This window comes from Corylus avellana, chromosome 2 (assembly GCF_965113065.1).
Source record: "Corylus avellana chromosome 2, dhCorAvel1.hap1.2, whole genome shotgun sequence".
In the NCBI taxonomy this organism is placed as follows: domain Eukaryota; kingdom Viridiplantae; phylum Streptophyta; class Magnoliopsida; order Fagales; family Betulaceae; genus Corylus; species Corylus avellana.
The window spans coordinates 24,108,541-24,122,033 of record NC_142491.1 but is presented as its reverse complement, the minus strand read 5'-3'; the positions used below and the strand labels follow the sequence as shown (position 1 = coordinate 24,122,033).

General features: G+C 36.6%; 1 protein-coding gene across 1 annotated transcript in view; it reads left to right on the top strand.

Moving 5' to 3' along the window:
* EBS1 (EMS-MUTAGENIZED BRI1 SUPPRESSOR 1) overlaps positions 1-13,493 on the top strand; it is a 40,611-nt gene that overhangs the window by 10,755 nt on the left and 16,363 nt on the right. The window contains exons 2-13 of the mRNA XM_059591627.2: positions 2,688-3,128; positions 3,222-3,375; positions 4,515-4,686; positions 7,300-7,373; positions 8,197-8,293; positions 8,388-8,500; positions 8,601-8,716; positions 9,738-9,795; positions 11,862-12,014; positions 12,115-12,213; positions 12,322-12,477; positions 12,691-12,759. Of these exons, the coding sequence (XP_059447610.1) occupies positions 2,688-3,128; positions 3,222-3,375; positions 4,515-4,686; positions 7,300-7,373; positions 8,197-8,293; positions 8,388-8,500; positions 8,601-8,716; positions 9,738-9,795; positions 11,862-12,014; positions 12,115-12,213; positions 12,322-12,477; positions 12,691-12,759 (1,702 nt within the window). The remainder of the gene's footprint in view (positions 1-2,687; positions 3,129-3,221; positions 3,376-4,514; positions 4,687-7,299; positions 7,374-8,196; positions 8,294-8,387; positions 8,501-8,600; positions 8,717-9,737; positions 9,796-11,861; positions 12,015-12,114; positions 12,214-12,321; positions 12,478-12,690; positions 12,760-13,493) is intronic.

Genomic DNA, 13,493 nt, shown 5'->3' with positions numbered 1-13,493 from the left:
TTTGATCAATGGCTCCTCTTCCGGTTTCTTTGATAGCTCACGGGGCGTAAGGCAAGGAGACCCTCTTTCTCCTTTCTTGTTTGTTCTAGTCATGGAGGCGTTTAGCAGGATGATCAATGCCTCGATAAGCAGGGGTCTCATCTCGGGTTTTTCTGTGGGAAGAAGAGAGTCGGATCGGGTTATTGTTTCTCACCTTCTTTTTGCAGATGACACTTTGGTTTTTTGTGGCGCAGACCCTAATCAAGTTAGAAACATTGGTGCATTACTTGTTTGTTTTGAAGCTGTTTCAGGGTTAAAGGTGAATCTGGCTAAATCTGTGTTGGTCCCTGTTGGTAGTATGAACAATACAGGCACTTTGGCAGGCATTCTTGGTTGCGGCTCAGCTTCTATGCCTTTGAAGTATTTGGGTCTCCCGTTGGGGGCCCCGTTTATGGTTAAGGCCAGTTGGGAGGACATGTTGGAGAAGTATGCTAGAAGGCTGGCCCCATGGAAACGGCTATATCTGTCTAAAGGGGGGAGGGTTACTCTCATCAAGAGCACCTTATCCAATCTTCCCACATATTTTTTGTCTCTATTTCCTATCCCTGCATCTGTGGCGAAACGTATGGAGAAAATTCAACGGGATTTCTTATGGGGTGGGATTAATGATGAGTTTAAGTTCCATCTAATTAGTTGGAACAAGGTTTGTTCTCCGATCTCAGAGGGAGGCTTAGGGATTCGGAATTTGCGTCTGATGAACAAGCCGTTGTTGGGAAAATGGTTGTGGAGATTTGCTCATGAGAAAGAGGCTTGGTGGAGGAAGATTCTAGTGGCAAAGTATGGTGAGGTTTGGGGTGGTTGGCGTTCCAGGGAGCCTAGTGGTTCGCACGGGGTGGGGTTATGGAAGAACATTAGCAAGGGGTGGAGGTCGTTTCATTGCCAGATTAGATTGGTTCTTGGGTCTGGGTCCAATATCAGGTTTTGGGAGGATATCTGGTGTGGTGACAGGTCTCTCAAGGATGCTTTTCCTGGACTTTTCAATATTGCCACCAATAAGGATGCGTCTATTGCGGATAATAGGGAGTGTTTAAATGGCTCTGTGCAATGGAATATTTCCTTTATTCGCAGGGTTCATGATTGGGAAGTGGAGGTCTTGGCCTCTTTTTATTCTCTCTTGTATTCGCACTTGATGCGAGGGGTAGGGGAGGATAGGATGTGGTGGAACGATTCTAGAAAAGGAAAATTTGAGGTCAGATCTTATTTCAGAATCCTTGCTTCCAAAGATCATTCCCCTTTCCCTTGGAAGAGCATATGGCGTACCAAGGCTCCTTCGAGAGTGGCTTTTTTTGCGTGGACGGCCGCGCTTGGGAAGATTCTAACCCTGGATAATGTTCGGAAGAGAGGTATTATTGTGATTAACCGTTGTTGCATGTGCGAATCGGATGGGGAGTCAGTTGACCATCTCTTTCTTCATTGTGGGGTTGCGAGTACCTTGTGGAACGCTGTATTCTCTCGGTTTGGTTTGTGTTGGGTGATGCCTGGGAGTGTCAGGGGTTTGTATGCTTCCTGGTGGGCGGGTGGCAAGTCCCGTAGCGCTGTTGTGTGGAAGATGGTTCCTCTGTGCCTTATGTGGTGCATCTGGATCGAGAGAAATGCTAGATGTTTCGAGGATTTGTCTAGAAATATTGAGGATCTTCTACACTTTTTCTTGTATACCCTTTTCACTTGGACCGCTGGATGGCTAGCGCCCTTAGTGATAAGCTTCCCTGATTTCCTTTCTATGTTCTCTTCTTCTTTTTCTTCCTCTTAGTCGCTCTCTTGTATACTCCCTGTGTACTAGGGTTGCGCCCCTTTGCGCCTTGATAATATATCTTTACTTATCAAAAAAAAAGTAGTTATTGCCGATATTATTTATTATCATCCATAAAAGATTTCATATTTAACATTTTCTTGGAATACATGATTTTGTTGTACAGTGGTACTGAAGAATGGTGTTTCAGATAGTTTTGTGCAAAAATTTATTGAGAACTGCCAAAGGGTCCTTTTTATTAGAGCATTGACATGTCCTATTTTGTTTGTGATTCTCTTCATTGAATTTTTTTTTTTTTTTTTTTGAGATTCTTGTTGTATATTGCATGTGTACGTATGGGGGCTTTACGCTTTTTATAAAATTTTTCATTATTTATAAAAAAAAAAAAAGATTCCTGTTGGGTTTTGGTTGTTGAAATCAGATGGATCTCTTATCAGTGTTGGGGCTTTTGGGGAGCGATTTGAATCATGAAACAGGCTTGCAATTAATCTACCTCTGCAAGGGAGGTGTTGAATAGGCCTGAGGATGCTCTTGGTGAAAGGGGAGTAGTGGGGGAGATTCGCAAGTTGAAACTAGCTTTGTGCTGGAAACGTAGGCATGTTTTTAGAGGCCAATTCTGTACCGGATTTTATGGCTGATGCAAGTAGCATTGGTTAGAAATGAATTCTATTCTCTGGATTGCTTCCTAGGGAAAAATGTAACTGGTTGTATACTTTAAATAATTATGTTATCTTTTCTTTGCATTTTATCTTTTAATTTCGTTTGGGGATTTTAGTGGGCAATTGGAAACAGAAAACAGATGTTTATCTACTGTTTGTACATGCAGTTTAGTTTAGGTAAACAGAATTTCCTTCCCTAAGCCTGTAATAACTTCCATTTTTTTTTTCTTCATAAACAGCGAATTACTATCTAAGGAATGGAAAGACCTTTTTTGGGATTTCATTGAGGTCTGGCTTCATAGTGAGGACGGCCTTGACTCTTATACAGCTAAAGGCTGCCTTAAGAAAATCGTAGAACACGGACGCTCTCTTGTAAGTGAACCATTGGCATCGTTATTTGAATTTTCACTTATGCTGAGATCAGCATCCCCAAGATTGGTGCTTTATCGGCAATTAGCAGAGGAGTCTCTTTCTTCTTTTCCACTGGCTGATGATGTCATCTCAAATAATGAGGAAACTTTAGAAACAAATTCAAAAATGGAGATTAAAAAATCGGATCTCTTGCTTGTTGGTGTAAACCCAAAGAGTCCTGGTGGAAAATGTTGTTGGGTGGATACTGGTGGGTCACTGTTCTTTGATATTGCAGAGGTGCTATTGTGGCTTCAGAATCCTACTGAACTGTAAGTTCTGCCATCATTTTCCTTTTTTCTATCTGATAATTGTCATATATTACAGTCTTCCTAATTTTTATTTGCTCATTTCTTGGTTGTCAGTGCTGGAGATTCATTTCAGCAGCCTGAACTGTTTGATTTTGATCACGTCCATATTGATTCAAGTCTTGAAAGCCCAGTTGCTATCCTCTATGGAGCTCTTGGAACTGATTGCTTTAGGAAGTTTCATGTTACTCTAGTTGAAGCTGCCAAAGAGGTCTATCACTTGTGTTAGAAAAGTTTCTGTCATTACATTTATATTAAAGTAATAATTTGTTAGTTTTGTTGCTTCTGTAATTGGAATGACTGCTTTAAATTGATTCACAGTATATTATAACATAGGAAATAGTTGAAAATCAGGGGCATGGACAGTTTTCATTGGCCTAAAGATGTCTTAAGTTTGATTTACAGATCCTCATCAGGAGATTCTGTTATTCTTTGATGACTATTTCCCATTCATCAAGCAATATGTGTTGATTCATTACTTAATACTTTTAGATTTTTGAGGCTCAAAAAATTAGTCCTTCCATCCTAAAATAAGTGTCTTTTGCTTTTGGGATATTCCAAAATAACCATCCACTTTATAAATGTGGAAGCACTCATATCTTCATTTTCCTATGTTAGCCTCTTTATTTTTTTGAAAGGCTAATCAAAGGTTGTGCCCACCTCTAATATAGAGTAAAAAGCATTTTAATAAGATTACATATAGCTGTTTCTACTATGAAGGTCTCAATATATCCCTAGTAAACGAGTAGCACTAGTGCGTCTGGCACTTGCTTTAATGACTAGAATTTTATAACTTTCTTTGCCTTCTTATTAGGTGCTTCTTTTTAAAAGAGGTTTTAAAATTTATCTTTTGCTAATCTTGCTTAGCTTCATGTATGCTTTTTTTTTTTTTTGTCTTGTTGGTTGTGTGGCAGATGATAAATGGATTTGTTTTCGGTAATGCTATTTCCTTAAATAAATGAAGGCCGATACAGTTCTAGAAAACCACATTTTTTTTGATAGGTAGAAAACCACAATTTAACTTGTGGGTCTAAAGCAATATGCATTTATACTCCCTAATTCTGAAATACTGTTGTTGGGTTCTCTTTTTCTCTGCTGATGTAATTGATGGCTTGAAAACTAGCTATCTGTGTTTTCTTTTAAATGTTTCTATGTATTATTCCCTATGTGTCTGCACCTTCAAGCATTATGGTGCCATTTATACCACCTAGTTATCAATCCAATACTATAATTACTCTCTCCTGTTGCTGGTATAATTAACGGCTTTTGAAGTAATCTGTCTTCTAGATTCTCCGCTTTTATTACATATTTGCAAGATAATTGCTGATGCATTGTCTCAATAACTTCCAGGGAAAAGTTAAGTATGTTGTTAGACCTGTATTACCTTCTGGCTGTGAAGAAAAAATTGGCCACTGTGGTGCCGTTGGTACGAGAGATTCCTTGAACTTGGGTGGTTATGGAGTAGAACTTGCCATGAAGAACATGGAATACAAGGCTATGGATGACAGTACAATAAAGAAAGGTTAGAATGATTGATTCACGGTGTAACCCTCTTTCTTTGTCAAACTTTAAAAGATGAAGCCTTTTGTCTGCTGCAAGCATTTGATTTATTGCATGACTTAACACCTTTACTCCTCCCCCCTGCCCCGGTGCCACGCACCTTTCAATAATGTTGAGCAAGTTTCTGATGCAATTCCATGAGACTTTTTTTTTGATAATTAATCGAATATCATTAAAAGTGTTAGGAGCCCCTAGGTACACAAATAGTATGGAAGAGAAAAAACCTAGCTAGGAGAAGAAAAAAAGGGGAAATCATGATAAGTAAGCACCAAAGGAGAAACAAAAGCAGCTGTGAAGAAAAAAATCTTAAGCTCTTCTAATGTTCTCTTACGGTCCTTAAAACTTCAGTAATTTATTTTTCTCCATAAACACCACAAAAGGCATTAAGACACCATCTACAGTCAACCAACAAGTATACAAGTGCACTACTTGTCTAGGCATAACCCAAGACAGCGCAAAGCGCCCCAAAAAAACATTCCATAAGGTACAAGCAGCCTCATAATAGAGAAGAGATGGTCTGTGGACTCTTTACTCTTTTTACACAACAACACCTATCGAACATAATGAGATGTCGCTTCCTAAGATTGTTCATGGTAAGGATTTTTCTTAGTGTTGCCGATCAAGCAAAAACGGCCGCCCTCAAAGGAACCTTAGTCCCCAAGGAAAATGAAAGCCATCGTTACGAACTAGGACACTGTAGAAGGATCTAACATCAAACAACCCTCTTTTTGAGGGGGCCCGCCCAAAACTGTCCTCGCCTTCCCGTCTCTTTAATTGAACACATCAAATTAAAAAAATTAAGTAAAGATATCCACCTCCCAATTATGAGCCACTCTAGCAAAGCTTATGTTTCACTAATTGAAACCTACAGAAAGCTCCAAGTGAGCTGCTACAGAAGCATTCTTCGTGCAAGCAATACCGTATAGATTTGAGAGGGCTTCCTTTAGGGCATATCTCCATACTACAGATCATGCCAGAATTTATCCTTGGAGCCAACTCCCACATCAAATCTGGTATGAGTTGAAAACATCCTTCAACCCCGCCTAATATTCTTCCATAACCCCACTCTGTATGCTCCAAGACATTCATTAGAACACTACCCACCCCACAAACTACCAAATTTAGAGTCCACCACACTCTCTACCAAGCCTCTCTCTTATGCACATAATGCCACATCCATTTTCCCAAGAAAGCCACGATTGAATCCCTGGAAGTTCTAAACCTTCAACCCTCTCTCATAGATCGAAGAAAAAACTTTGGACCGGCTTATCAGGTGATATTTGAACTCTTCACCTAGTTTACCCCATTAGAAATCCTGTTGAAGCTTCTCAATACAATTTGTAATACCCGCAGGGAGAGGGAAGAAAGACCTGAAATACGTAGGCAAATTGGAAAGTGTGCTCTTAATGAGGGTGACCCTAACACCCTTAGAGAAATACATCATTTTCTAACTTCCCGACAACCACTCTATCTTTTCATTAACACTGTCCCAAATAGGCTTGGCCTTATAAGAAGCCTCCAACGGAAGACCAAGATACTTCAAAGGCAAAGAAGCAACCCTACATGCCAGAATGCCAGCCAACCCATCTACATTATGAACATTATCCATAGGAACCAATTTTGACTTAGCCAAATTAATCTTCAAGCCCGACGCAACTTCAAAACAAAAGAACAAGCACCGCAAATGACGTAGCATTCGCCGCTTGAATTAACTGAGGTGCACTTGCGGGAAACTCCTTGCCGAGGGCCTGTGCACCCCTGGGATTAGTCGGAGCGAAGCTTTGGATACCCGGTGCCAAATCAAAAAAAGTTTATAGCAGGTTTCTTGTTGTTTGATTAGATATTTATATGCACATCTTGTCTTTCTTCTCCACCGCTCTACGGATATATCTAACATCTTCCACTTGTGGCCCTTGGACAATTATCTAGTGATGGATTGGACAACTTTGTCATTCTACTGATCATCTGGATTTTAGTTATTCTTCTCTTGGTTTTCTTTTCATGGTTGGTGTTACTATATCTTATTTCTTAGTTTAATTTTAAGTTTAAAAAGATGAGGGAGCCACTTTAGATGGTTTGTTAATATGCAATGGAGACCGGTTAATGCACCGGTGCGAAAGTGAGTTAATACAAGTTCATGGAATTAAAAGAGGTAGAGGGCGGCCTAAATTTATTTTAGTAGAAATAGTGAAAAAAGATATATCAAATAAGGAGGTGAGAGAGAGAGAGTATACAATGATTTTATATAGGGACAGTGGCGGAAATGAACACATGGTCTGTTCTGATTAGTTGAGGAGGATCCATACTTGACCCTAATTTAATTAGGATTAAGATTTAGTTGAGTTAGATATTTTAATCTTAAAATAATTGCCTGCCAATGAATTAATTACTATAAGAGATATAAAATGCTAATCTTGTGTCTATATATATAAAATCCATATAGCCTGTTCAGGGGATATTGATGCTTATAATAGTAACAAATGGTTATATTTTGTATATGTTCTACCATGTTTTAATACTTGTATTTTTTTGGTTAAGAATACATGCATTTAACAATGTAAGGTTTGAGTTGCAGGTGTCACTCTGGAGGATCCTCGTACTGAAGACCTCAGCCAAGAAGTTAGAGGGTTTATTTTCTCTAAAATTCTGGTTGGTTATCCCTTAATGTTACACTATTGTTTAGATTGTTTCTCATGGTAATAATTATAATTGCTTTCAGGACCCTTTGTCTTCATTTTGAATATAATGAGTGCATGTGTGTTTGTGGATGGGAGTGGTGTGAGAACATATGTGAGGATAGTGTATTTATGAATAGTATGCTATTATTTATTTTTTTGGAGTGTTTCCTTTGGTTTGATTGATGTGGAGCCTAGAAAGTGGTGTGTTCTTATTGTTGATTTTGTTTCGTTGGCGTTCTTATTGTTTACTGTATTCCCACATGATTTTTAACTTGAATCTTCCCCCCTACTCTTATTCTGGTCCTGCTTACAGGGACCCTATGGGCATTCATGGTTCATTAAATGTTCCATTATTAACACTCGATACATGTAAGGGCGAGATTAGGATATGGCTTTGCCAAAAATAGGGACAATGAGAAAAAACGTTTTAGAAGATCAATTTGATTTAATGCTAAAAATGGTATTTATTAGCATTTTCTATGTCAATTGATGCGAATTTTGTGACATTAAAAAGGACTTTGCAAGGTTGTCATTGACTTTGAAAAACCCTGTGATTCATGTTGAAGGTGGCCCAACTGTTTGGAATTATCAAAAAAAAAAGTAATTTTATAGAGTAGATTTGAGCTGTGTTTTTCTCTTTTTGACCTGGTGCAATTGGGAACAATTTCTGTTGTGCTAAAATGATTTTTTGTAATATGATTATCCTTATTAATGTAGTTTAGATGATTTTAAAGATCAAAATGTCCACCCTGTCAATATAGACTCAAATGGCTATTGGGTTTGTTCACTTGCAGGAACGCAAACCTGAGCTGACATCTGAGATAATGGCTTTCAGGGATTCCCTATTGTCATCAACAATATCGGATACTCTTGACGTTTGGGAACTAAAGGGTATTTGCAATTTATAATTTTCTTTTGTCAACTTTAATAAACTGCAATTTCTATAATGGCTCTTTTCTTTATTTTTTTTGGTGTGTTCCAACAGATTTAGGACATCAAACTGCCCAGAGAATAGTTCATGCCTCTGATCCTCTGCAGTCAATGCAAGAAATCAGTCAAAATTTTCCAAGCATAGTTTCTTCCTTATCTCGCATGAAGGTAATGTAATGTTGTTACAGATTATCAGGTTTGATATCTAATATCGAAAGTAGATGTATGCTATTCATTTTCCTGATTAATATCCATTAATGTTTGGCAGCTCAATGATTCTGTTAAGGATGAAATAATTGCAAACCAGCGAATGATCCCTCCTGGCAAGTCCTTAATGGCTCTCAATGGTGCTTTAATCAGTATCGACGATATTGACCTTTATCTGTAATGCTTTTGCTCCCACTGTTACCTTTTACCCTTTCCATCCTAAAGATCATGGCCATTCCCAAAGTTTTCATATTTATTTAACATTAATACATCATGTGGTCTGGTACTTTAGAACTTTCGAGCCTTGTTTTGTGTTGAGAGAATTGAGGCTGGGCTTTTAATTTCAAAATATGGGCTCATGTTTGTTTTTTTCTCTGAGCTTATATGTTAAAACTTAAATATATGTTGTGATGCTATTGTTATTATTTGCTGGTTTGAAGCATTTATTAGGAGCCTTGTAGTTCTATTTAATTTTGGATAGTTTGTGCTTTGATGTGTGGTTGCCTTAATAAGTAATATACTATATAAGCTATTTTTATTAATATATATGTACATATTAATAAATATATGAGTCAAGCTAACAAGCGGGTGGAGCCTTGTACAAGTTTGTTCATGAATGTTAACGGAGTCGAGTGGAGTAGTATACGAGTATGTATCGTTTAATAATCGAGCCTAGTTTCGTATTCATGAATAACTTGTTTAATAATCGAGTTGGGCTCGAGCCGAGTTTCACTGAGTCGAGCCTGAGCGAGTTCACGAGTAACTTTGTTTATTTACATCCCTACATGCATGACTTGCATTAAACTGCTAAGAAGGCTATACAAGCTTATTATAATACATGATTGTAGTTTGATAAACCCAAAATGACAAACCTAATGTGGGAACTTGTGTTACTTATATTTTTAAATTATTTATACACGAGTTATTTTTTTCACACAATCCAAAGGCAAACATTTGAGACAACAAAACAGTTGATCTAGTACACATGAAATCTGTCTTATTTTTCCTTGTTTACATTCATTTTGTCTCATTTAAGTGTAATATTTTCAACAGTTTACTCTGCACGTGGAAAAAGAGGATTGGTTTTGTTAAGCTTGCTCAATAATTTTTCAGAGGCTTCATTTTGATGCTGCCAGAATCAAGATTTTATCATTTTTGGCTAACTTTTTGTATGATTTTTTATCTTATCCTTTCTTAGGTTGGTTGACATGGTCCATCAGGATTTATTGTTGGCTGATCAATATTCAAAGTTGAAGGTGAGCGATGTTAAATTTTCTTTGATTAGCTGTATTGGCAACGATGATGAACTAAGGTTGTGGTTAAATTATTCAAATGGCTTAATGGTTGTGGTTGGACAAAAATGCTGATTTTTATCAAATTTCATTGGATAATCTATACTGTATATGAGAAAAGTGTCAACTTATGGGACGAAATAATTCTTGATAAATTGTTATATCCAATATCTGATGGGTCCCACGTGATCAATCTCCTCAATGAATTCTTGGTGGAGTTAGGTTAGCCCATCACATTATTTTTTAAAAACTTTCTGAGCTCATGGATCCCATTTAAATCTTTTATTTCAAATCAGATTGTAGCATCTACATCTTTCGCAACGTGGAGCAATAGATCTTTTTTTGGTTGGATCTATATATTGCATACTTGCTAATGAAAAAGAAAAATTCTCTTCATTTGCAATTAAAATATAGAACCCTCACATTAGATAGTCCTCACTTTGTCTTTCAATTAAATAACTTTATGAAACAAAAGTCTATCCCTAGAGTTGCCCAGTTATTTGGAAGCTTTAATTTTATCTGTGACACAGTCAGTTAAATGCGCGTTAAGTTCCATGGCAAATTGTGATGTTATGGAATTACATGTGAATATAACCATATTTACATGGGCCGAGTAGTTTTAAACTAGGATGTTATAGCAAATCTGGCTAATCCAATAGTTGAACTAGGTTTCTCATTCTCCCCCACTTCATTTAAATTATTTTTAATAGCATTTAAAATCTTATGTAGATAAGATCATTTGAAGAATTTTGCATCCTTTTTGTATACTTCCTATATGCTTAGGGGCGTCTACGCTTTCTATAAAATTTCTTGATTATCTATCAAAAAATAAAAGATCATTTTAAGAATAGAGTTTAATACTTTCACAAATAATAAGGCCTTTTTCAATTTGTAATGTATTAGTTTTGATTCATTTGTTTTGTCAAATCCTCATGAATATTATCATCTTTTTTTTTTTTTTTTTTTTTTTGATAAACAAGTAATTTATTGAAAAGCGCAACCCTAGTACATATGATGTATATAAAGAAATGCCCCACTAAAGGTGAAATGAAGAACAAAAAGCCACAAATTGAGGCATAATAGAAACTGAGGCACATTAAAAGCCCCCACCCAATGGAATAGTCATGATAAACAGCTTTTTGAGCTCGTCTAGCGTCTTTTCTTGATCTTCAAAATGTCTTGCATTCTGCTCTCTCCAAACATCTTATTTTTATTAGAATAGAAATAAGGTCATGTGCAAAGCATGTTCATCTTTCCTAGCATGTATTACATGTACATACTGAGTGGAATAGAAAAGCAAGAAGCTATGCATGAGGGGGTCTAGTCTTAATGAAAATCGAACATTTGCAGCATACTAAGTTCTATTTCTGACATGTGGTTCTTGAATGAGCATCAATTAGTTGCAAAATTGGATGAAAATTGCTACATTTGAAAAAATTGGTGGTTATTTTCCTTTTGAACTGCCTAACAAATAGTAGAGAAGAATAATTTAAGAGCTTTCTGTTACTGTTGTTTGTACGCATGAGATGCCAAGAGCTCAGAGCATAGATAACATAGGATGGTAATATACTAATTTATTCTTGCCCAATTTGACTGAAGTACTGAACTGAGCCTATATTTTAAAAAGAAAATTTAAATAGTTTGTGTCAAAAGGTTGTAGCTCAGCTGAGAATTATGGTCTGTGAATTCTTGGTTTGACTACACCTCTAAGCATTTCATTATGACCTGTTTCCATCAATGGGCGATCTGTGCTGGCCGAACCGTGTTAAATGAAAGGAATGTAACTAAGAGTCTAAAAGGAATGCAGAGTTGCTAATGTTATGTTATTCGGTTCTCTGTTTGCACTTTGTAAGTCTTTCAATGTGATTTTGTAAATTACTAAGACATTACAGAGTGCCAAAAAAAAAAAAAAAAAACTTTCCAACCTTGTATATATCAGTTTTAGGCTACGGAAGTAAATATATTGTGTTGGATTATGTTAGCTTCTGACTAAGCTTGAATTGTATTATTGTTGTTGTCGATAATCACAGATTCCTCATACCATCATTCGGAAGCTCCTGTCAACTTTGCCTCCTCCAGAATCCAATATGTTCCGCGTTGATTTTCGTTCAACTCATGTTCATTTTCTCAATAACTTGGAGGAAGATGATATGTATAAGCGATGGAGAAGCAATATAAATGAGGTAGTTGAATCCTTCTTTCTGCCTCATTTTCAATACGAAGACTATTTTTATAAGATTTGGTTGTGGATAACATTACTTCTATTTATTTATTTTTGAGTAGATTTTGATGCCAGTATTCCCTGGACAACTACGCTATATTCGTAAGAACCTTTTCCATGCGGTTTATGTTCTTGATCCGGGTACCATTTGTGGCCTTGAGGCAAGTTTTGTGTCAATGATTTAATTTCCTTATTTTGCAATACCTTGCTGGTGAGATTTTTAATGTTTATTTTATTTTATTTTAATTTTTATAATTGGAATCTTGCAGTCCATTGACATGATTACATCTTTGTACGAGAATAATTTTCCTATGAGATTTGGGGTTATACTGTATTCTTCAAAGTTTGTCAAGCAGATAGAAATAAACAGTGATTCTTCTGCCAAGGAAAATGACAGTCAAAATGAGGAGGATATATCCAGTTTGGTAATTATTTCTTTCAACTATTCATATTGCTGTTTGTCCTACATTTTCTCAGAGTGAGCTACTGTGTATGCGGTCTGCAGATTGCATTGTATATTATTTATATCTTCGAGTAGTAACTCTTATAATGTTGGTAACTATTGTTGAAAAGTGTTTTTGTTCTGCACACCATGAAGGCTAATGAACATCTATAGTGACACCATTCTTTTTTTGCAGATTATACGTCTCTTCATTTATATCAAGGAGAACCATGGAATCAAAACAGCTTTCCATTTTTTGGGCAATGTATGGATTCATCTCTTTAACTATACTTTTCTAACATATTTATTAATGCCATTGAGAACATAAACTTGATCAGTTCTCACTCTGCTGCTTTTTTGTAACTTCAATACCGCACTGCTCTTTTCTAATATATTTTTCTTGCTACCTGATTGGTGTAATTTGAACCCCCTAATGCATTGTAGTTGCACTCCACAGCTCCATTTAGCCACTTTTTTTCTGTTTCTTACTTTTCCTTACGATGTTTGTGCTATACTGCTGTGCTCTTTGTCATTACTTGCCAATTTGGGCACTTTGTTTGTTTGTTATGACTTTCTTTTCCATTAAATTGAGATTCAATTCGATCATTTTCCGATCTTTTTTTCTTTCTCCTGTCCTCACAATGTTGATGCTACGCTGCTATCCTCGTTTACTCTCTTTTCATAGATTTTTGTCCTATTAAAGAGAAAGATCTACATGTAGTCTGTGCTTAAAAATGAAGAGTATATGTTAAGCTGAGAAGCATTGGGATTCAATTATTTTTTTGTGTTGGTGTGCGTATCTATGTTTGCATATCTTAACACTGGACATTAACTCATTGCCACCTAATCCACTGAATACTAAACCTCCTAATTTGGTTGAGTTGCAATCCACGACGTCAATGGCACTTCTTTTTTCTTGTTTTCTCCAAGTGTTGTCTGTCAACTTTTACTTTTGAAATTTGCGGATAGATGCTCTATCACCTGTCTTATGTGAGAGAA